Source organism: Podarcis tiliguerta, assembly GCF_965153285.1.
Source record: "Podarcis tiliguerta genome assembly, chromosome: 12".
NCBI lineage: Eukaryota > Metazoa > Chordata > Lepidosauria > Squamata > Lacertidae > Podarcis > Podarcis tiliguerta.
Genome location: NC_139545.1, coordinates 33,676,232 through 33,701,696, shown reverse-complemented (window position 1 = coordinate 33,701,696; position 25,465 = coordinate 33,676,232). Strand labels below are relative to the sequence as shown.

At 38.0% G+C, this 25,465-nt stretch overlaps 1 protein-coding gene across 39 annotated transcripts in view; it reads left to right on the top strand.

Annotated features, from left to right (window-relative positions):
* AKAP9 (A-kinase anchoring protein 9) overlaps positions 1–25,465 on the top strand; it is a 103,769-nt gene that overhangs the window by 52,933 nt on the left and 25,371 nt on the right. For 22 of the 39 annotated variants that reach the window (XM_083405572.1, XM_083405601.1, XM_083405568.1 and 19 more), the window contains 10 exons: positions 5,397–5,623; positions 12,096–12,258; positions 16,734–16,946; positions 18,618–18,656; positions 20,133–20,365; positions 21,529–21,648; positions 23,496–23,672; positions 23,779–23,883; positions 24,868–25,020; positions 25,242–25,421. In XM_083405572.1, coding sequence (XP_083261698.1) covers positions 5,397–5,623; positions 12,096–12,258; positions 16,734–16,946; positions 18,618–18,656; positions 20,133–20,365; positions 21,529–21,648; positions 23,496–23,672; positions 23,779–23,883; positions 24,868–25,020; positions 25,242–25,421 — 1,610 coding nt within the window. The remainder of the gene's footprint in view (positions 1–5,396; positions 5,624–12,095; positions 12,259–16,733; positions 16,947–18,617; positions 18,657–20,132; positions 20,366–21,528; positions 21,649–23,495; positions 23,673–23,778; positions 23,884–24,867; positions 25,021–25,241; positions 25,422–25,465) is intronic. The other 17 variants (XM_083405594.1, XM_083405588.1, XM_083405596.1 and 14 more) reach the window with 5 other exon arrangements.

Sequence of the window (25,465 nt, the reverse complement as noted above, 5' to 3'; positions counted from 1 at the left end):
GTCTTGTGACTTGACCATGACACTTGTGGTTGGTGCTTATTACACTAAACCATGGTTTATTGTGATGGACAAACACAGCCAGTATATGTTATAAGAAATGGTTTGGAATATTAAGTTAAATGCTGTTTCCTTGAATTGGCCAACTATGTCAGCTGAACTCACATAGTTAAAAACATCAGTTCCTATAAAATACCCTCTCAATTTTAAATGATACGTAAGGCCAAAATACACATTTGGTGATAAATTGAGATAGCACAGCTGACTGGAATTTAGTAAGCAACTCTATTCTTTTGGTGTAGTATGTCAACCAAGCTAAAAAAATAAATCCCAGTAGATTTGGGGGTTTAATGTCAGAGATGGTTATATAATCAAGGACTTGCTGTGCCTGCAAATAATTATCTACCACTGTGCTTGTGCAATAGTACAGAACTCCATGTGGTATTATACAAGAATGCTATCTGGTCTGCAACTGAAGACTTTTTCAGATAAGACAAAATTCCAATGCAGAAAGTGCCTCCATGTAAAACTAGGACACCCCAAAAGTTGAGCTTTTTTTAGGAAGACCCCAAATTGGGCAAAATACCAGTAAAGCATAGCATATAAGTCATATGCAGGTTACCATGATTTGTGTTGGTGCACCTACACAAACATTTGCTATGTAACCATATTGTAATTATTCTTAACTATTGATATTTATTGCAAATCAATGCAAAAATCTTTGTTCAGGAGCAATCTAAGACTTTCTGGAGGAGCTTACACCAGTGTTGCTGCCTGTTACATATTCAGTGGTCTGTGTTTGCTTGAGTTTGAGTCTGGATTAAGGATTCTGAGCCTCTGTGTTCTGATTTGAGACATGATATCCAATCACAGAACAATTTAGGATTTGGGCCTCTGCCATTGGCCCTTAATCTCTGAGTTAAGATTCAGAGCTTGGAAATTTAGATAGTCAATCATGTTGGGAGTGGGAGTGGCCCAGGCCTTCAGAAATGTATAGAAGCAGTTGCTTTGCCCCTGTTGTCGAGTTCTGTTAGTTCAATAAAGGTTGGAATAACTTTGGAATATGTCCAGGCCTAGCCAGGTTAATGTGCCATGACTCTGCTTTCTAGAGGCATGGATGAATAAGAGGAAACGAGTAGTGCTGTTAAGATGGCAGCAGCATAAAAGTTACTGAAGAGGAAGAGAGAAATCTCAAGCTTTTACAAAAAATGTATGATTAATTAAATCTGCATCAAAATACAAAAAAATGCCCTCTCATATAAAACATTAGTTATTAGGAATTGCGGATTTAAAACATAAGTCTTTAATCTTAAAAATTGATCTTAAGATGCAATCATATATTTAGCATAATCTGTCATTTCATGCTTTGTTTGGTTTTATGTAACTCATTGAGATGCTTCTTTGAGAGGGTGTGTGAATGAAGGCCTTCTTTTGGACTCTTCAAGGAAGGATTGCTTTTGGGTGTGGTCAGCAACTATAGATGGGTAAAGAAACAGCCGTCTTCATCACTGGTGTAGGGGGAAGCTGTATGTGTAAGCCAGAGGAAAGTAGACAAAACGTATATGTTGCAAAACTATTCTGAATTCGTGACAGGTAAACAAATTGGAAAGTTTAGATAGCATAAGAACAGGATAGACGGAATGGCAAGGGAAAGTTTGGTATTTGGCTATGTCTGAGCGCCAAACGCAACACAGAAAGGGTCATTTTTGATAGTTTATATATGGGGACCATACCTTATGTAAATAGAAGTGACATTAATGTAAGACGTCCAGCAACTCATTCTTATTTATAAAGAGCTTATGTCATGGACTGCTGAAGCCTTCACGATGCATTCAATGATTCAGTTATTTTACAGTGTCCCTATTCAGCTTTTCCTTTGTGAATGATAAAAGCTTGTAACACTTCACAGTTTCATTGGAATCAGTGTTATTCTCCCACAAATTAGCTAAATATTATGTATAAAAAAGAATAGAGTAGTTGGCCGTCCAACATGCATTATTCGGGTTTAATGTTTGTTAGTGCAGCGGATTAGACTGTGCATTATGAACAGTTAGGAATGGAAGGTAGCTTCTGGTGTTGAACCACCTAAAATGGCATCCTTGACTCACAGCTCCTGTGAAATAGCAACCAGAATCAAACTGCAAAGTTGTGGAGGAGTGGGAAGTTGTTTTGGGTCTGTTATCATACTGACACTTTCCCTGTTCACACCAAGGCGTTCGCTCCCCTGTTGCTATTCAGCCTCCACTTGCATAGGCTTGCCAGAAACTGAGGCAAAGTCTACATCTCAGCCCCATAAGTATAGCCTGAGGTGAACCAAGGGAAATAATTCTCCCCTCTGTGTTGGCATCACTGTGTGGTACCAGATGGAGGAACAAGCATGATTGTATGAGCTCTTGGCCAGAGTTGAGCATCCCACCATTGGCTCAGCTTCCATTAGGACAGGGCATAAACGGGTCCCGACTAATCACAGGAGCTGCCCCCCATACCAATTATCACAATATTAGAGCTGTTTGGTTAATAAATAGCTAGAGCCAACACAAGGCTTTAGAAATGTAACTTCAAAATATTTGTAATCCTTTCACAGCCCCTCAGCCACTGGAATACATAAGGGAGATTTACTTCGTAATTGTACGTATAAACACTTGAAAAAACATGAGCTGCTTAAAACAAAGGCTAAGTCAGCACAAAACCTGCTGATTTGATGCATGAAAACCTCATAGACCTTAAGAAGTTCAAATGTTCTTGCACATCTGTGTAATTCTATGAAAATAGCATCCTGTATTCTAAAGTAGCTTACTAAAGCACAATACATCCAGCCATACAAGCTCAGCAAAAAATTCCTGTCAGGACTTAGATTATAGGGTATGGTAGATTAATGTGAACTACATGCATTTTCCCTGCAAGGATAAGTTTAAAGGTTTTTTTTTGGTTAGCAACAGTTTTAAAATCTCATGTTACTTAAGGGGGGTTAGAAAAGCAAGCAAACCTACAGTCTGCAAGCTAAATGACAAGGGTGCATTTCTCTTTCCATGAAAAGCATGATATAGCTGGAAGACAAGAGTTAAACTGGCAAGGGAGTCAGCTTTGCTGAACTGCATGGCACTGCTAGACTCTTAACCCACAGCCATTCCTCAGGTCTACAGATACTTGAGGCATGCTGTGATGCACCTTCTGAAGTTAATGCCCTATCCAGAAGGACTAATAGTGAGGACGCATGGCCAAAGCTGCAAGCTTGGGTGCCCTATTTCCTGGGTCAAAGGGGGCATTGTGCAATGGCATGCAGTGTAATGAAGTTGTGGATTGGGCCAGAGTAATATATACCCATTGGACTTTGCACATAGCTTAGAATACGCAGTAACTAATATATCTTTATAATTGACTGTATCTTTTCTGTAGCTCTGCTTACTGTACTCCAGGTTCTAATTTGTCAGAAGCTAAGCAGGGTCTCTTACCTGGTCAGTACTTAAAGATGGGTGAACTTCAAAGAGCATCCGTTGCGTCCGTAAGTGGTGTCGGTGGCTCAGTACGGGGTTATGCTTCCCCCGACTCAGCCTTAACCAATGTATTAACATTGACCAAACAGTATCCTGGATGTGCATCTCAAAGGTCCTTTCTACTCTGAGGATATTAAAGCTCCTGCAGTAAATACGCTTTGACACCAGGAGGCCCTTCACCTCCTGATGGAATAGTAACACTTTGCATATTGTAAAAAGGGTGAGCGGTTAAGTCTGTAGAAAGTTTTTGTTTTTGTTTTTTTTAAGAAGGGTTTGGAAAGTTTTTAAACTCTTCCTTTCTCCAAATCCATCCTAAATGTTGCGCAATGAGTTGGCCGAAAACATTTGCCAGCAAATCCCTAAGGGAACTGCACGCTGATGGCTCTGAGTTTGAATCCTGCAGGGCATGTAAAGTGCTTTGACATCCTGTGCAGATGAAAGGTGCCATGTGAATGTAAACTTGACACTCATCCAGCTATTCATTCCATTCATATAAAAACTATGTTATTTTATTTTTGTTCATGGAGTGTTGCAGTTTTACGGAATTTTACGTTGGCCTTATGAAAACTATAAAAGGAGATATGTAACAGTAATTCATATTAAGGAAAATATTTCATGGATGTTATAAAAAGTGGTACACCAAGGCTCTGAAAGCCTAAGCAAGATGTGTTGGTGGTGCCTACTTCAGTTCATACTGACTAGTTCACCAAAGAGGAAAGGGCACTATAAAATTATTCCTATATAGACCTCTTGCCATGGTCCTAATTCAGACAGAGCTGAGAAAACTGCAGTCCTTAAAGGCCTGAGAGAGTGTGCCTGTGCGTTCCCTTCTTGTCTCTTCCTACCCAGCTGCCTCCAGTTCTTCTTTTAATGACAGGTTCGCATTGCAACCTAATGGAGAAATTGTGCTTTAGTCCTTGACTATTATTGATGACGTGAAATCATAGTTTATTAATTTAAGATGACTCTTACATCTGAACCAGGACTTCCTTTTTGCTGCTTTGGACATGAAAGCTCTTGCAAAACTGCTGCTGCTGGCTTCATTACTGACAGTGGATTTTAATTTTAAACTGGAAAATACTGATCAAAACTGAGATCCGAGTAAAAGGCAACACTGGGTAAATACAGAGGCAGGGTGCTGTTTTGTTTTGTTTTAATTTACACTAGTGGTGGAGACAATATATTTCGTTTGCTGGGAAATCTAAGAGAGTAGATTTCCCAGGAGGAGACTTAAGGAGAGATAAAGTTGGCCCCAAGCAGGCCAGTTGAGAGCAGGAATAATTTTTTCCCAACCCATATATCCCTCCATAGAATTGCAGCCCGCTTGGTATATCTTTTTAAACAAACAAACAAACAAACAAACAAATGCAAAAACAAACCCTGATGTCGATATGAATAGTTCCCTGATTTAATTGCCCAATAGTAATTTATTAAGGGCATAATCTGAATGTTATGGCTCAAAGTGGTACTGAAGTGCAGTCTGCTTACATTCTATATGCTTGCAATGTGCAGCTGCTTATTCCAAACTGGGACACACTAACAGAAGCCAATAAGATTAGTTTCCAGTTACGTACCCCCTACAAGAGGAATAGACTATAGCATGCTACAAAAATATTTTTCTTCTGTTAGTATCTCCTTTTCTATTGCCTGTTTCTGCTTGCTAACATTCTCTCTACCTTATTTGTGTAACTTTTAGTGCAAAATGTATTTTTTGTTGTTGCTGTGATGTCCTGCTTTTACAGTGTAAGTATGGCCATATATTATTATATATGTGTATTTGTACTATTTATTTGATCATAATTCATTCTGTATATATATATGAACCTGTTTTACCATTTTTAATACCAAAAAGCTTTACAAGACACCATTACTCATATTATTATCATCATTATTATTTTTATGTAGAAAAGGCATCATCTTCGTATCATGGCAGCGATGTAGAAGGTGATGGCCCTAGCATGTGGTCAGAAGTCACAGATGAAGGCCTTGAACTCTCACAGTACCTCACGGAGCATGGCTTTGCTGGAGTGGAAGTAGACCCCAAAAATGAAGAGCTGGTTTTAAATATCAGTTCTCGACTTCAGGCAGCCGTTGAAAAACTTCTGGAAACAATAAACGAAACCACCAATCAGGTAGCACTCCTTAATTATATCCTTAGTAGATTATTGAGGAATGGGTTGCAAAACACTATTGGATACAGTATAGGTTTTGAAAATCTTCTCCCTTAGCATCTCATCCCAACCTCCTCTCCCCCTTCTCCTTACAACTTATCCCAACCACACTTTCTCCTTTAGACCCCCACCCCTCCCACCCTCTGTTTATACTCACACTGACATGGGTGCCTTGGCCTTAGCTGCAGAAGTTGAGGAGCAGCGAAGTGGTAGGATGGTTGTTCGACAGCTCCCCTGTGCTGTCCCGAGTGTTCCTCAGCGGCCTGCCTGGGGTTCCCACCTGCCTCTGCTTACTTCCTTCTCTACTCCAATGCTGCTGAGGCCAAAACAGCAATATCGGTGGGCGGTGGGCAGTGGCAGCAGAGCTGAATGGTTGGTGGGGAGCTGCCCTGGGTTTTCCTCTGTGGCTTGCCTAGGCTACCTGATACCTGTGTTGATCATCTGGGCCACCTGCTCACCTGCACTGTCACCTGCCTGTTCACTCACTTGTGTGGGCTGCCCCTATCTCTATTTCCATCATCCTCAACTGCCAACACTGCTTTTCCTTCTTCACGTTGTAGTTCACAGAGCCATCTGTTGCTGGCCATGGAAACCACAGCATGATGACATCCTTATATAGTATATAGTACTGTAGGATAGATTTAGAAAAGTAAGCATTAGCATCTCTTTAAAAAGTATCTATAGCCCTGATACCTGTTTATCTGTTGAGCCAGATGTATTGATTTTCCACCTCCATTTCCCCTTCTGGTGGTGGTACACCTACAATATTATATGATTTTTTGGGGATTGTGGTAAGTTTTTCAGATCTTTTGAAGTCTCTTATGTTTTCAGAGGTTTCTTTCATTTAAATGTTTAAATGTATTTAAGACAGTGACGTAAACGGTTCAAAGTTGTGATAAGCTAAATCAAATTATTTGAAAGTTGTTTCTTTGGTTGCCATGACTTTGATCATTCCTTCCTTGGGAGAGCAGATATTTCTCGTTCTGTGGATTTAAATTCTTATAGGCTGGTGTGTGTATCCATTAATTGAAGGGCCAATTCTTTGGGTACAGGGAAGCTGCACACAAACATTGCCTAGTACCTCCGCGTGAGGAAGTAAATTGGATTCCTTCAGACCTATACCATCGGTGCCCTCAAAGTGTGGAATGTGCAGTTGTTCCCAGTTTCAACTAGTGTTTATACAATTCTTATTATTTCCAGAAAGATATGTGTATGCCAGTGTAACTTGCAATAGGATTTCATTTGCAATCCAGTTTTTTCAGTGTTGGCTTTCCTAGAAAGAAAATACTTCATTTTAAAAACTAGTGAATCGTAGGATTGAATAGGTCTTGCATCCGGAACGTTCCAATGAACGTTGTTTCATTGCAATTGTTTCAACCTGCTTATCCTATTGGAAGCCTTTTATCTTTCCATCTCAACATTTTTCTTCAATATTTTGAGTCATTGCACCTAGGTGTTTACCCATCTCTTCTCCCTCTTCCTCAAATACTTGGAACTTTTAGAATGGTGCCATGAATGTGCACACCAAGTTTGAATCCAGTTTTTCAGTGCTGAATATTTCCCTTTCAAAAATAGTCCCTATCAAAAAGGTCAGTTTTGAACCTGAAACCTAGAACGACTTTTGGAAAAAGCAATAGATTGTAGCATGCATAGTTTTAGTGCTCAACGAAGAAATCACATTTCTTGCATGCCTCAAAATGGTGCCACATTTGAACTTGGAACCTGCATCATAGTATTATAGCCTCAGTCTGTTAAATGCATTTGAAACGAATCTCAGTGCTCAAATGAGAGCTCTTCCATCCCTCTTAGAAACAGGTGAATGGATCAGATACATCTTTGAATTTGAAATGTACTATTCTATTTCAATGACAAACCTAGACAGCATCTTAAAAAGCAGAGACATCACCTTGCCAACAAAGGTCCGTATAGTTAAAGCTATGGTTTTCCCAGTAATGATGTATGTAAGTGAGAGCTGGACCATAAAGAAGGCTGATCGCCGAAAAATTGATGCTTTTGAATTATGGTGCTGGAGGAGACTCTTGAGAGTCCCATGCAAGAAGATCAAACGTATCCATTCTTAAGGAAATCAGCCCTGAGTGCTCACTGGAAGGACAGACCGTGAAGCTGAGGCTCCAATACTTTGGCCACCTCCTGAGAAGAGAAGACTCCCTGGAAAAGACCCTGATGCTGGGAAAGATTGAGGGCACAAGGAGAAGGGGATGACAGAGGACGAGATGGTTGGACAGTGTTCTTGAAGCTACCAACATGAGTTTGATCAAACTGCGGGACGCAGTGGAAGACAGGAGTGCCTGGCATGCTCAGGTCCATGGGGTCACGAAGAGTCGGAAACGACTAAACAACAACAACAATTCTATTTCATATCTGTCTATCAAGTTTAATTTTGTCAACTTAGTTTTTCAAGACTCTCTTGCAAGAGAACAAGTAGAAAATGCCCAGCAAGTTAAATGAAATATTTATTTTCTAATGGACAATAAGTGCATCATTTTACAACTTGTTTCTTCAAAGGATGTAATCAAAATCTTATTCTCCTTTCTGTCTTCCCTCATCTCCCTTAAACTTCCAAAGGAACTATGTTGTGATGATAAGGTGATCTTTGTGCCAAAAAAATCTAGAAACAGTATGAATTTGGCCTATCATCTAATTCATGGACTTGCACATTGATCCTAATAGAAAGAGAAACCTTGCTAGGAGTGTTTTTAAGGCTGTCAACATTAAAGATCTGGAGATGCAACTGTATTTTAGAAATGTTCTTTTTTACAAAGCATTGAAAATAGTCTTTTAGTCTTGAAGCTATTGTTTTATTCCCTTACGAATACAGCTTCTCTGCTCTGACTTGGATTTTGAATCTTGTCGGGCAAGGTTTACTGTGGGTGTGCTAATTCAAATTCCATCGGCTTGTGTACCTGCAGTAAAGAAATTAAGCCACTCCCATTGTCCTGACCTCTTCCTCAACAGAGGCATTGAGAGAGAGAGAGGCTTTCACTTTGCACGGTGAAGTTTTATCTAACTTCAGGAGAATTCTTTCAAGAAAGTAATCAAAGCCAAATAGTGTGCCACTTTTTGTATTTTTGACCTCACTGTAGCAGGTGTTTTGTTTTGTTTTTTCAATTGACAACTGCTGCAATTTTTTTTTCTCCTGTAATGGATTGATTAACTGCCTGTTGCTTGTCGTTACATGGCCTAATAATGAAGATACCTTGTTCCCTCAATGAATGCCTGCCTCACATTACTAATTCTTTTTGTTTAAAATACCTTTTCGAGTTTGGTTCTGAGGGGGAAAGTCGTAGTTCAGTGAAGTCTGCAAATGTTGACACTTTCTTTTCTTCTCAAGTTGATATTTACTTGGGCTTCTCCTTACTTGCGGGTTACTTATCCGGATGTGAACTGATAGTTCCTGGCTCTCTGCAGCAGTCAGACAACTGGTGAACTTCTCTGCAATTTTTTGTCAGTATATTGAAACCTTTCATAGCTAAGGCAAATAGCCCTATCTGATGAGCGAAGGCAGCAACGTTATTCTCGAATGGATTCCTACCGTACATATTGGGCATCAAATCTATTCAGTGGCTTGAAGTCAGAAAAAAGCGAGGAAGAAGATACATATGAAGTTGAATCTCGTGTGCCTTTACCATATCCTTTTCCTTTCACCGAAGAGTTGGATGAAAATAACTCTGTAGTTGTCAATACTTCAATTTTTCATTTTAGGCGCAGGAAAAATGAGCATAGAGTAAGAGTTGTTTCAAAAATTTCTTTGCCTACACCTCCTTATTCAGTAAGTATGAAAGAACCTGAAGGAATTTAAATCTTGCTGTACACGTGTGTGTGTGTGTGTGTGTGTGTGTGTGTGTGTTACATGCTGGCAGAAATGGTAACGGGAAAGTTTTTATCTATATGCTGTACTTGATAATATTTTTGTATCTAAAGCAGTTTTTTATTTTGTAAACAAAGTTAATATAACTTTTTTTCTTAAATTATTGACACTACAGTAGAATTGAATTCAGCATACAGTGCCAGTATTGACATTATAAAGCAGGCGCAGATGTAACATATTTGTAGGTATCTGTTATTTTAGTGCTTACCACTTAAATCTAAGATATGATAGCAGTGTATCTGAGCCACGTAGTATATCTAGCTATTATTTAACAATCACATTTATTCTCTTTGTTTATTTGATTTTATTTGATTCCCCCCCCTCCATGCCTTTTAGTAAAATATATTTGCAAACTAGCAAAAAGCATACTTTATTAATATAAGAACCTTTTCCAATGAATGTATGGTTCTGTTTGCACCCAAAGCTGAATGCAGCATTGTTATAATACATAATAGGAAGCACGTGACAAAATGAAGATCAAATGCCCACATTGGGCAATGTGTTGCATGTGCTGCTTTAGTAGTGAATAGTTTAATTTGGCCATGCTTCAGTGTAGAGTGGAGAAACAGAAAGTAATGGAAATACTAATGTCCCTTTCTAATAAGATATATCAAATGCATACTTAAACTAAGATGCAATAGTATATTCTGTAAAATGCACCTGCGAATTTTCGATAATGCTAAGTATAGTTATCTGCCATGTAATCAAAGCATAGAGAAATCTTTAGTACAATTTAAATAACCTTTAGGAATATTATTTTGTGTTTTGGCACAATGTGCTGACTGAGGCTTTGTGCATACTATGCATTTGAAGCACATTTCAAGCACGTGTCTCCCCGCCCCCCCAAATCAACTACAGTTTCCAGGATTTGGGGGGGGGGGGGACTCCTGTGCTTTAAATGTATGATATGTACGCAGACTTAGGTGACTTGAGACCTGTACTGTGAGGTGTACTTCTGTCTCTTTCTATATATTGGTATAGTTTTGCTGCCTTTAGATTTAGTGATGGGGCTGGAATACCTAAATAACATTTCTCCCCTTGCCTGGGATGGTGGTGGAGGAAACTAGAAGTTCTCCATGAGTGCAGCTGTCATCACCCAGACAGCAGTTATTTGGATTTTGAGAGCCCTTCCACACAGCGAAGCCACATTGCTGGGTGAGAAAAAAATTAACCCCAAGTATATAGTGCTGCAGGAAGCTTTAGCATTAGAACTCTGTTTGCATGGGTTGCTTGACATTTTGCTTGCTGGCCCATGTCTTCATTGTTAACCAGCAACAACCACCTTAGCTTTGTTAACGCTAAAACAGTTGATAAAAATAGAAGAGCTTTTTTTCCCTGATAAAGCCATGCTCTATGAGGAATATAGTATTACAAGACACATAATATGTGAACACATTCACCATACGTATAAAAACATGGGTGTGGGTTCTTTCCTTCCCTGCAGTTAAACAAATATGTGTTTTGTCATTTTGTAATTTGAGTAGCACGTGAAATGTCAGCAGCCTTACCTGCCCTTAACAGCTAGACTCTGAACTTTTTCACATGTTAAACTGAGCTAAGAATTTTATTTTTTTACAAATTCTAAGTAAAGTCATGCTATATCCTTACTTACCTTAAGCACATGGCTTGAAAAATATTGTTTCCCCCAAGTCTCTACTGTGATTCTGGTCTGATAATTACAGCAGGTGGTTCTTCATCATTTCTCAAAGATTTATTCAAAAGAGACAGGCAGGATTTTTGACTCAGAGCTATTGGTTTTTGAGATGAATTGCTTTGGGGGGGGGCAAATGAACTTTTTCAATGTTTGTTTTTTAAAATTATGTCAGTTAAGTAGGTGACATTTCCACAAATTAAACAATGGATGGAAAATATACAATGGGAAACAACATCTCCCTTCAAGTACTAATTCATATGTGTTTAAGAGCTTTAGAACCTAATGAACCTTGCCTATAGGTTCATTGTTTCTGCTTCATTGTGGTTCTCCGACCTTTGATCTGAGGGAGTTGCACAGTAAATATTACCCTGTAATATGTCTTGTTGTATTAATTGAGCATGGTGGAAAACACCAAAGTTTCTTATGAAGTAGAATTATTATTTGCAACATGAAATCCATTGCTCCACATTCCTTTTCAACCCTCCTAATTAGGAACTGTCGTATAAAATTTGTAGCAAAAGATAATATGTGTAGTATGCGCTGAGGATTCCATTACGTTCTGGAAAGTTTGTAATGAACATTAAAATGAGCCTCTCATAAGTTGACGTAAGCTAGGAAGTGTCAAGTTCCGGCACTTGGACACGGATATGGTCATGTGACACTGATTCATTATACTGCGGTGTGCAGGTATTTACTTATCTTACTGACCATATTGTGTAAGGCCAATAAACCTCTAATTTAGAAGTCTGTAGAAATGAATGAAAGGGCCCGATCCTTTCCAGATTATTTATCGTTCCACAACAATTTCAAGTTTCCAGTATAAGACCTGGGTAAACAGTTATTTGTTTAAACCATCACACTTTAACCTTTTTCATTCTCTTATCACACAGCTTGAACATGCTAAAGTTACACAGACAGAATTGATCCGAGAGTCCTTTAAACAGGAACAAGAAGCCACTGAATTGCTCAGATGCCAGGAGGAATTGCAAGAGCGACTTGATGGAGAGGTTAAAGCTAGAGAGCAGTTGGCTTTGGAGCTTAGCAAAGCAGAGAGTAAGTAATGATTCATCTGCTGTATAAGGCTTTAAATGTTTAAGGCATAGCAAATCCTTTCTCTTCGTTCTGTCAGTGTTTGCAGTATTTGCATTCTTCACCCAAAAAATGCCAGAATCGTAGAGCAACTCATTTAGTGATCTCTTGAATCCATGTCAAATTTTCAGGTAGTTATGGATAAATTATCCTTCTTTTTCAGCAATAGAGAAAAGGAAGGTGCAAGCAAATAGAAAACAAAATTAATTCATACCTCTCTGAGAGAAAGGAAAGCAGCCACAAAGCGAAACAGACAGACAGAGAGCAGAAATGAAGAATAAAATAAAAAATGAGTATCTTGTGCAAAGGTTAGGGGAAAATAAGGGGGAGAGGAATTTCAGAATCTTCTGCAATGTATAATCTAACCTCTTTCTTTTCAACCTGTGCTTCAAGTTAAACTACATTAAAGGTTATATCCTAAGACCATCATTATCATTCATTTGTTCTGTAATGGACAGCAGCAGTGTCTCGAGCATTTATTGATGAGAAAATTGCAAAATGAGGGTTTTCATGGTTGGTTCAACTCTGGCGTATTTTATAGACGACGCTTTCATCATTGTGAATATTCTCAATTTGCATGCCACCAGTAGGAGTAATGAGCTCTTTACTCATAATATCACATTTTGTGTATGATTCGGAATCTGTTAAACCTGTATAACAGGATGTCCGTTGCCATAGAAACCTATCACCATTGTACTCGTTCTTTCAATAGACATTAGTGCAGGGTAAGACACAGATTATCTGTGAAAAGTTCTGTTTACTGAGCAAGGCATAAAGGCAAGATTCAAAAACTAGGGCTCAACTTAAGCAACTTTTTTGTTAACTAATTATAAAAAAATTAAATACAAGGAAAGTCACGTTATAGCTGGTGGATGGCCTCTGTTTTACAGCACTTCAACTTTTCAGCCAGCTCTCCTTTGAAATGCATATGATCTTAGATTTTAAATGAGCCTTTGAATTAATCAACAGGTGTTTGAGTCATGGGTCAATGATTTAGTTGATAAATCAAAGAGCCAGAATTTGGCAGCACTGAACCATTCACAGAAATCATCATATGAACCTGTCCTTTAATAGGCTGTACATTGGCATTTAATAAATAAATTCTGACTGATACAAAAATAGATTACTTACATTGTACTAAAAGCCAAAGAAATTATTTTAATTTTTGGATAATTGTGCTTTGCTTCTTAAAAAAATTGATGTTTAGAATTGTTCTTTAAAAGTATTCTTGTGTTGCTTATTGGCTGCTTTCAGCAGCACAAAAAACCAAACAAAGTGTGTGTTAAAGCTGCAGTCCTAAACATATTTACTAGAAAATAAGATTAATTGAACTCAGTAGGACTTGCTTCTGAGTAAATGTTGATAGGATGGTGCTAGAAATAACTTTACTTCAGACTATTTATAAACAACAAAGCAAACAACAGTATTCATCAAGCTTGCAAAATTTGTCAAAAGAAATCTGTGGAACTGCATTTTTCCTTAAGATAAACACTACTTTCTAATGAGGGTTTGTGATTTACTAATGTGCCCTTGGGCAGTTCTCATGAAATTGAGTGCCATATTTTTTTTAAAAAAAGATCTGATTCATGACTGCTTCTTGGGAGCAGTATTTACAATCTCTGACATTACAGCAGCCAACTCCTTTAAATTCTGGTTTAGTCACCTTGATTTTCAAAAAAAGGCAGATTTAAGTTACTGCAAACTTTCTCGTTTGGTAGAATTCCAATGATGAATGTGCACTCATACAAAAAATTGTCCAAATTATGGCCTTCTGTCCTGTCATAAAGATTTAAAACCCTCTTTACATGTTAAGTAGTGTCTACAGCTCTAAAGTATGTGCACATGTACACAATCCTGCTTCACATAGTAATAATAATAATACCTTTATTGTCATTGTACAACCAGTGTACAATAAAATTAATTGAGCTCCCCCCCCCTCAAATACTCAATCTCTTATCGAACAACACACCACTTCGCAAGTCAATTTCACTATGTTATTTTCTGTTCAACAGCCAAACAGCCCACGGATAGAAGCTATTTTTTAGCCAGTTGGTATGGCTGTTTATACATCTATATCTCCTGCCCGAGGGTAGAAGATTAAAGAGGTGATGGCCGGGGTGTGAGTCATCCCTGATAATTTTTCTTGTTCTCCTAAGGCAACGATCCCTTGCGATGTCATCTAGCGGACTCAAGGGACAGCCCATGATATCATGTGTTGTATTCACCACCCTCTGTAGAGACTTTCTGTCCACGGTTGTCAGGCCAGCATACTACACTGTGATACAATATGAAAGGACACTTTCTATTGTGGACCAGTAAAAGGAGTTGATCAGCTGTTGTTTAACATTATTCTTTCGCAAGACCCTAAGGAAATGGAGTCTCTGTTGGGCCTTTCTGACCAACTAAGTCTCTGTTGGGCCTTTCTGACCACCTGAGTTATGTTGAATAGTATTGAATGGTTTTGTTAATAAAAAAACACCCATTTCACCACATGTCCTATGACGTGCCCATTTTGCTTTTAATATGGTAATATCATCCTAGGACAAGTAACCAGATGCATAAGCTATACATTGGTATATCAGTTTGGCTGACATGGGCTGGTAGATCCTGGTGCCACTGTTACTTAAAGAGCAAGTTTATAGGCTTTCAGAAAGTAAATAAAAAGATTGGGATTCAAAGACGGGCCCAACTTGTTTCATGTACCTAGCATCAACACTCCCACCCCACCACTACCATCAAAAAGCATATCTGTTGTAAAATGAGAGAGAGAGAGAGAGAGAGAGAGAGAGAGAGAGAGAGAAGCAATGGTTGATTTAAGTTGGGGATCAGCTTTTTAAAAGGAAAATATCCACCAGACTAGTATAGCTCCTTGGACATAACTAAAGTATTCCTTTGAATCCTAATCAAGTACAGGAATTCAAATTCTCTCATGTTTGCAAGAAATCTAACTCAGGACAGTAGAAAATTCAGTGGGACTAAAGTGTGGGAAAGGGCAAATAATGCTGCAAAGTACTTGGAATGTTTAGCTCTTGTGTTGGTGAAGAGGCAATAAAGTTCCTTAGGTTTGTGTTCCCTCAAAATACCAAGGCTTGCCAAACATGCTTTTTTATGCATAACATACTAAATGGGCTTTCATCTGAGTTAGGTTTTGGTGTTGGTACATTATCTACATGTCCATAAATCTTCACGTTATCATTTTAAGGGACTGCTGGCGTTGTAGTCTCATAATTCAGGTTTGTTCAACTATGAAACAACCAACTTAACATGTGAAGACTTGTTGAAGTACCTTTTTATTGATGCATCTAATCTGGGAGCTCATAAATCAACAAATCTTATGCTGGGGTAAATTCAGTGGTTAAAAACACCCCACGTTGGCCTAATTTGCAGTAGTGATGCATTAAACTGTGGCAGGTGACTAACTTCTGGTTAATTATATTTTCCTAAGAATAATAATAGATTCAGTATAAGCATATTGTTAATTATTGTCCCTTTTGAGAACATTGCATTTATCATAACTACACGGGCCCGAGTCACACGTTATACTAAAGAAACCTTGCCCTCACATGGTAGTTTGGAGCGGAACAGTGACCGCTGTTCAGTGAAACGCTAAGCCAGGAATTGTGATTTGTTGCTCCCGCCAGGGGAGGATGTGAAGTGGGAGCTATCTGTGCATTCTTGTGTGAATGCAGCCATTGTGTTTTCAACAGGCATTGTAAGGTGTTTGAGACAAAGCCCATTTTGTTGTATACAATATGCAAAACCTCTGAAATAATTAAAGGCATTTACTATTTTTTTTTAATTCTGTTAAAACAGCTGGAAAATTAAACATGTATTTTAAAAAAAAATATGAACAGTTAACAAGTGGGTTAGTAGAATTCATACCATTTTAAGACCTACCTATTTTTATGTCTATGAAGTTTTAATACATAATTTCAGGAAAAAATTATTAGAAAAAATTCATCACCCCCAAACACTTTACAGATAAATGAACACCTTGAAGCAACTTTTATTAGTATGTAGTTATGCCCACTAACATAGTAGGGTTCTTTGGAATTTATTGAATTTAAGATCTTTAGGCCTGTTCGGATGGTGTGTTGAATCCCATCATCACCTATGAATGTGTGAACATGACAGTCAAATACACACATGCATACATTTCACTCAGACATGCATGCAGACATACAGTCATGTTGCCATCCCATAAAGAAGCTGTCTCACAAATTTAATTAAATATATGGCACTTTGGGAATGTGAAACTGAAATTGAAGGCAAAAAATATTCTAGGTTCAATCACATAGGATAAAGCTCTTCCACTTATTTCAACAGCTGTTGACATTCTGGTCAGAGTTGTCAACATGTTTTCTAAAACTTTTCTTTTCTTTGAAATATATGCTTGGAAATCACTGTGGTTAATTTCAGTATTTTTCTTGTTCCTAAAGATCTTATTGATGGCTATGCAGATGAAAAATCACTTCTGGAAGAGCAAATCCAGGAAAAAACAGATGCAATAGACCATCTTGAGCAAGAGCTACTCTGTACAGGTAACAAATTACAGGAACTAGAGGCTGAGAGACAGCAGCTTCAAGAAGAGAAGGAGTTACTCTTCAGACAAAAGGATGCTATGAAAGCTGATGCAGGACCAGCAGAACAACGTATGTATTCCCCTCAGCCTTCCAAAGATCTTCTCTGGTTTTACCAGTTACTATTTAGTAGATTTTTCACTTTTGTAAAACTGGTTGGGAGGGTATGTCTTCCTATCAGGTCAGCTGACTTCTGTGCAACAGTACCTTACCTTCTTCGCAAAAGGTTTTGAGAAACATGAAAAATTCACCAGTTTGCCTTAAGCAGAGAACAAGGGCACCATGCTAAGATGCCTGTAGAAATATTTTTTTTAAAAATAGTATTGGTGGGTCTAAATCCATCTTGAAACACACACACATATATCAATAGATGCCACGTTCCCACTGAGAGAACAATCCAAACTCTTATTATCGCAATATCAGCTTTCGGTCTCTTTAACAACCCAACTCCTCACCCCAAAGGATTCATGTACCTTTTCTTAGTAACATTTCCAAAAGGATGAAGGCATTTACAATCAGATAGGGAAGCTGAATTGAATCTTCCCCAGGTGAAAACACATGGGTTTATGGTTAGGCCCACTAACATACATAAGGATGCAATCATGGAATCATATAAGTGTAGAGTTGCAAAGAACCCCAAGGGTAATCTAGTCCAACCCAATCAGAATGTTGTTTCAGCTAAAATATATTAGTTATGTTTTCAGCTGCCTCTTCCTTCAAGATACTCAGAACAACGTTTTACCTTTTAAATTCTGTGAAATAGGGTAGCCTAAATTATTCTATTTACCCAAGGCCACCTAGTGAGCTGAGATGGGCTTTCCTTTACCTAAACCCAACACTGTAACTATAACACCACAATGTTTATGAGCCTTAATGCATTTGTCCAAAAAATAGAATATTTAAATGTAACTGGAGAAATACGTATAGATATTGAAGAGTTTTCCAATTCACTAGATGATTGCTAGAAATTGATGAGTAGGAAGATTGTGTATAAGTTGATTTTTATATAAAAATACTCATACTGTCTCTTTTCCCCCACAAAGAAACTGCTCAGGAAGCAAAACCCCTAATTTTTTAAATTTTGTATTCTGTTGTGCCTACCTTTTTGCTGGATAGCTTCTAAAAAGAAGACACAAAGCTTGTTTAATGTGCTTAAGTGTTTGTTCCACTAATATTTGCCTTCATAAAGCAAATTAATGTTTTAATCCTCTTTTCCCCCAGTAAGAGACATCTTATTGGAACAGTGTTTATTGTAAAGAGTACATTGACATGCTAAAGGTGTTCACTTAAGAATATCATCTCTATTCTATAAGGAGCATGTGAAGTTTTAGATTTTAAAAAAAAAATCCGAAGAAGCAATAATGATCAAAAGAGGTAGTTGTGAGTTAATTACGTTTGAATAAACGTATCATGTAAAACTATTAAGATTAGGACATTGCAATAATCTAGTAATCAGTACATTTAATAGCAGGTATATTACCTGAGCTTTTCAGTGGAACATCTATAGTGTGTTCACGAAACTTTGTAGAAAAATAAATGGATATTCCACATTAAAATAGTAGGAAAACATTTAACTATTGTACTTAACAGATTAATGACACATTTCTTGCATCATCAGGCATTTTCACTGAACTCAGCATTCTGTCTTCAACTTCATTTTTCTTATACAGTATTACACCTTAAGAAAGCTATAGATGGCATGTGAATTACTTTGCTTCTTGTTTTTTTTTTCTGTTCTCCTAGGCCTAGTAGATGCTGCAGTCGATGCAGCTTCCCAAGCAGGTGTGTTTGTATATTGCATGGCCAATCTTTCATTGGGTGGCAGATTTAACAGCTACTGACACTTGCTAATCATGGTCTCTCTTTGGGCTTTCAGCTTACTGACATTAACTTTTACTGGGCTGCAGCTTTGATACTGTGTTTCATACTCACAACTTTCTTTTTAACAGTTGCTCACAATTTCTAAGTGCGATACATTAGTAAAGTGAAGCAGATTCATTTAATAACCATCATCTTAGTCGATTAGTTTGCGAGCACAGGTAGTAGTAATACTTTGCTTTTAAAACTGCAAATACATTGGTTGATAATACTTTTGCCAAATATGACTTCTGTATTGACATACGATGTTTAAGCAAGCAAGCATGATGTAAGATGATGGTCCCCAAATATTCTGTATTGTGTAATGCAAAATGGCCACTATCTGGTGACTTTTTTCCCCTTTTTCTTTCATTTATATGATAAAAGATCCTTATCCATAAATCCATTACTCTGCAGTATTCCTCATTTAAAAAATCAACAAGCATTTTGTGATTGCAGTATCTGTATCTGTTATACTGGTGAATCACATTATAAAGCGTTTATCCTGATATTATTTTTGGCTATACAAAATATTAGGAAATGTGTGCATGATGAGCCCAATTCAGTGGGAGTTGACTAAGCATGTCCCCTCTGTGTATTGGAAGCCTTAGCTCTGCTGGGAAGAGATCACAATGCGCCTCCTGTTCACGTTAATGTAGCCCAAATCCCAGAAGGAGTGTTGCCGACACAGAAAGCATCAGTGTCACCAGATAGTCCAATAAGGCTTCCAACATCCAATGTGACTGGAGTGGCATTGGAAGGCAATCTGTTCCAGTAGGCCACTGTAGGCCGTAAATATGCTAGCATTTCCCCACATCGTGAAAAGCATTTTTTTAAAAATGAAGGGCAGGGGATGGGGGAAGTAAGGTGTTTAAACACAACACCGATGACAGAAAATCTCCGTTGCAGGTAAGAAATTTCCTTCGCTGTCCTTTCTATAACTCACCAGGTGAAGGTCTATAGTGTTTTCACATTTAAACGTTGTATGTGCCATTTCATGGACCATTTTTTTTGTTAACTTGGATCAGTCCTACTGGATGAGAAGACAGTTGGGTTTTAATGCCATCATACATTTCCCCCAGTACTGAATGAAATATGTGCAGTTATGATTTGTTACGGTGACCCATGTACATGATTAATCCTTAAAATTGGTGTGTCCTAAAGTAAACTGAGAGTGTTTCAGCTTTCATTCTGGGGTTTTGTATGACTTTTTTGTGATATCTTCCTTCCATACCTCCCTCTTTTTATTGAGAGATACCACATAATTCTGGTAAAACCCAAACCTATTTCCATCCTTTATTATACTATAGCATGAATACATTGTTTTGGGAGTGAATTTGTTCTGATAGGCTGAGTTAACTATTCCTATCCGAAACAACAACTGATGCCTTTATAAAACAGAGTTGCTGGCGGAAACAGAAAAGCTCATGAAGGAAAAAATAGAGGTGCAGCGGCAAGCAGAAAAAGAATATGACTACCTTCAAAAGCAGGTGAAGGCACTGGAAACTGATATAGAGGAGCAGGTCAGCCGATATTTGGAACTGGAGCATGAAAAAAATGCAGAACTGATGGATCTAAGGCAACAAAACCAAGCTCTGGAGAAACAGCTTGAGAAAACAAAAAAATTTCTAGATGTAAGTAAGAGATGGGTTGCAAATCCTGCTAGCCACATATGACAGAATTTTTTTAAAGTGGGAGAGAGAAAAAAAGGCCATACTCTAATTTAGTTAATACTGCACATTAAAAAAGCTTTCTGTGCGTTTTTACATTTTGATGCAGATTACTTTTTTTTAAAAAATGCACATTAAAAATATAGGTGTTCTTAAAAGGAATGAAGAACAATGTTGATCACAATTTCAGAATTTAAAATTTGTTAAATGCAGACTTGATAATAAAAAAAAAAATTATTTCGGACCTTGAAAAATACTTTAGGAAAGCATATAGCCACACCCTGACATCTTATGAAACAATGTGTGAGATAAGATGGTTATATTTTAGAGATGTATTTTTCCAGACATGATGAGTAATAGAGAATCATTAGTCATAGTACAGTGGAACCTTGGGTTGCGGACGTAATCTGTGACGGAGGCACGCCCGCAACCTGCAGTGTTCGCATCCTGAAGCGTTCTGGTACTTCCGGGTTTCCCACGGTCCGTAACCCAAAACCACGTAACCTGAAGCGTCCATAACATTAGGTATGACTGTATTCTAGAGATGGCCCCAAGCGTTTGTGTATTTATTAAGGTGGCCCATTTGAGTTGATATCTAAAGAGTAGCCTAAAGTACAAGCAAGCACATTAAGCTCTGTGCCAGAAAAAGAATTGCTAGTGCTTTGTCAAGCATCTACAATATTTAGGTTCTGCCTTGGCTGTCTGCAATGGCACTATACTGCATATAAAAATGTATTGCTATCAGCCCTGCCACAAATGTATATAGACAATAAGGCATGTGCCAAATAGTTACCTGCTTTCTTGGGCCCAGTGCTTGTCACATTTTCATAGTCATAAAGAAGATAAGCCATCTGACTACAGTACTTTGATAAAACATCAGTGGTTATGTTCCAACTATAAAGCTGATTTTCTGTGGGCTTCTGCTATTTACTGGTAACAGATGTTTTAATTGTGTGTGTGTGTGTGTGTGTGTGTTATTGATAAAAGTAGAAGCACTGTGGTATCATTACATTCATTTTGGAAATCTTGTTTAGTTTTAAGTAAAATTGAAAACAAGATACCATGAGTTAATTTTGAAGTTCATTTGAACGTGTTTGCCATAAGAAATATAATGGTTACATTTTCAGGAACAGGCGATTGATAGGGAGCATGAGAGAGATGTTTTCCAGCAAGAGATTGTGAAACTGGAGCAGCAGCTTAAGATTCCCCAGAGGTTTCAGCCAGTCAATGAACACCAAAACAGAGAGGTAAGATACAGGTTTGTTGCTTTGTTTTACCATAAATACATAAACTGAAATGTTGAAAATGTACAAAAATATAGCCCTCTGTTTGGACAACTGTCCAAGGTTTCATAATCCTTTGTTTATGACCATGGGCAAGTGTCATGGCTGCATATTCCTCTGTCACCCTTTCTACTTCCCAATTGCATGCCAGCTTTGGCACAAAGATCTGGTCTCGCAGTAAGCCAGAGTACTTTGTTATAGTCAAACTGGGGAATTCTGTCTTAATGTCAGTTAACAAACCAGAAAAATAAGATTTGAATTAAGCTAAAGGCTGCAATCCTTCACATATTTACTTTGAACAAATAAGGTCTGTTGCATGCAATTGGGCTACACATTATTATAACCACTTATTTGTAGAATTAATAGCCAAAACCACAGTTTTTTTTCAGGTGTGGTTTTTAGTTCATTTATTTCCTAATGGTAGTCCCAATGCAGTCAGTCAACACACTTGACAAAATCAAAGTGAGTTCCAAAGGCCGTATGCAAAGTAGGTTGGAGCAGAGGCTCTGTGGGATTCGCTGGGAAGATTGAATAGATGATTTGTATTTACTGAACAGGGATAATGAAAGGGAAAACTTAGAATTTTGTAAATTTGCTTTTTATCATTAATACAGAAAGATATGCATCTTTTGTGGTTGTTTATCTTTCTTTCTTGAATTAGGGCAGTGTTTTTTCCATGTGGCAGACATAGCTGACATAGTTTTAATTTGTGACACATTCCAGGGGTGAAGCGTGTTCACCTGTTTCAATAAAAACAAAATATTTTGAAGCATGTTTAAAGACTTTTATTGAAGCATAAGCTTTTGTGAACTAGAGCCCACTTTGTCAGCTAACACCACAGAGAGACTGATAAAGTGGGGGAAGTGCAAACCGTGGACCCAAAGGTCTATGGGTACAACTGCAGCACAAACATCCTGGTGCTTGCCAGATGTTTTGCACTATAGCTGCACTATAGTCCCCAGCAATGGGACTTTATAGCAGTATCTTGGCAAAGGTGGTTCTACGATGTTTCTGTGCAAATCTCAAATTCGTGTAAAATAATCACAGCAACGATATCATATCAGGAAGTAATCGTGGTTTTGCACTCTAGTGTTCTTTCCTCCCTGCAACTCTGTCTGCCTGCCAGCCTGCCTGTGTCTGTCTATATGTTTGTCCATACATCAGTCTCTAATCTGGAAGAAGTTGCAGATAACCCTTCATTCATCAGATGAAATACTCCACCTGTGAAAGTTGAAATAAATCTTTTAAGAGTTCAACAACTCACTCTTGGGTTTTCTTTAATTTGTGTTTGTGAAACAACATCCTTTTTAATTTGGCAGGCTTGAGCTTCTGTGTAATTTCTGTCTGTTGTACATACAGTTTGAACTGGTAGCTGTCCACCCACTGGGGAGTGTTTTGTTAATTGGTTTTCACTTGCTATCTTTCTTTGGCCAATTACTACTTCTTTCTCAATGAGGTCTTTCTGGCTGCCTCATAAGTGAACATTCCATTTCAGTATGCGTGGCGGCCAACATCCTCTCTTTCCTCTCAATGTGCTTTCTCTTGAGTCTTCCATCTTACTTGCCTTTATTCTCTTGGCTTCTGGTTAGTAAGTAGCTCCTTGTACCTAAATACTTCAGAGACTGAAAGCTTTCTTCTTACTTCCTGCCTCTTTTTCTCCTACGCAATTTAACTCGGTTAACGTTATAGTAAATTTGTGTTTGAACTTATGACCTACATTAGCATACATCTTCTGGAGCCTTCATCAAAAGAGTTCTTCATCCTTAATATTTCAAGAGGTTTGAAATATCGTTCCTGCCTATTGTCACCAGGTTGAGCAGTTAACAAATCACCTCAAAGAAAAAACAGATAAATGCAGTGAGCTTTTGCTCTCTAAGGAGCAACTTCAGAGAGATGTGCAAGAACGGAATGAAGAAATTGAGAAATTAGAGTGCAGAATCAGAGAACTGGAACAAGCTTTAATGATCAGTGCAGACAGTTTGCAAAAGGTATTTTTTTGTGGACAATGTTTTTATATATTTATTATCAACAAGAACATTCAGTTATTTAATTGTGAATTAAAGAGATGTGATAGCTAATATCCTTACTTTAAAGGTGGAGGAAAGGAAGCAGTTTGGCTCTACAACAATAAGGGGAGAATTGCCCCTTGAAGCACAGTTACAGGCTGAGCAAGAAGCTGTAGACAGGAAAGAAAAAGAGGTAGAGTATCCCTTTCAATTATGCAGATAAGTTAATACTTCATATAAGTCATTTCAGTCCAACTTCACAGGATGCAGAGTGTGCAGAGGGTCAGAATAGTCACATGGCTCCATTGTATGAGCCTGGCTTTCTTCTGCGGGCCAGACATGTGGCCTAAATGAAACTGTCCCCCCTGAGTGGAGGTAGGAGGAGCAAAGAGAGCCACATACCACATTCATGGCAAATGTATATGCGACCACATAGCTTGGGAGCCCCAAGGCAAAGGCAGGGCCATGGTATGGCTGCTGCTGCTGCTGCTTAGATATAAGCCAGCTCAAATGTTGCTTAGCTCATTGTGGAGGGGAATGATGTCTAGAAGAGGCCAGCACATGCCCTTTTCCAGACCCTGTGACACAACTTGTGGTCTCCCCATACCCAGCCACCTGGTCAGTTTGGATACTTTTAGCCTAGGAGATCACAGTTGCCTCTTAAAAAACCTGAGTCATCTACAGGTTATACAGCTTCACCACCAGACTTGATGGGTGTTTAGTATTACTATTGTGCCGCTCTGCAGTGTTCTCTAGCCACAAAGTGCAATGCACCATCCTGATATAATTGTGGGTGACCATTTAAAATCTCAGGGTGCTGAATCACTGTGCCCTCAGCCACAGACAAATAGCCCCACCAGCTCTTGTAGGTCCTTTGTCACCTTCCTGAAGGAACAACATCTCTGGAATAATCTTCAGGATGTGTGTAGCCATTGTATATCTAGTGCTATATTGAGAATGGGGGAATAGAAGAAATGAGCTAGTATCCATCCATAATTCTCCACGTTCATTGTAAAATTGAGTATTTTTTTAAAAGACTTTAGAACTAGAAATTAAATACAAACATTTGTTTCTGAAAATAAGTATGGTCGTAAGATTGCAGAACAGTTTTTTTATTTTTATGGTTTTTGCTTGTTTAAAAGACATTATCCCTTTGACACTTACCTTGGGTATATAGATCATAAATCTTGAAGAACAATTAGAGCAGTTTCGCGAGGAACTAGAAAACAAAAACGAAGAAGTACAACAGTTGCACATGCAATTAGAAATCCAGCACAAAGAGTCCACTACAAGACAACAAGAACTTGAACAAGAGAATAAATTTTTCAAGGTAATTATCTGGAAAGGAAATCCGGTATTTCCCACCCATCTTCTTCTCTTGAATGAACACATCTGCAAATCATGAGTTTTTAAAACTTTTAATGCATAACATCCTGGTTTCTTCTTTTTTAAAAAGAATATATTAATATATATCTGTATATTCATCTTGTAAATGGAAAAGAATGAGAGAAACACAAGTTACATTATTTGCCACTGTTTTTTTGTCTGTAGGAGGATATGGAAAAAATGGGACTAGCTATCCAGAAACCTGAAGATACTTCTATAAAGGGTCATCATGCAATTGCTGGAAAATTTGTGCAGATCATACAGGAAAAGGAACAGGAAATAAATGAACTTCATGAACAAATTTCAAAACTGCAACAGCAACTTGAAATTACAACAGATAACAAAGTACATGGTTTTGGGAATCTTTTGTGGGAACCTCTCTTTTCATT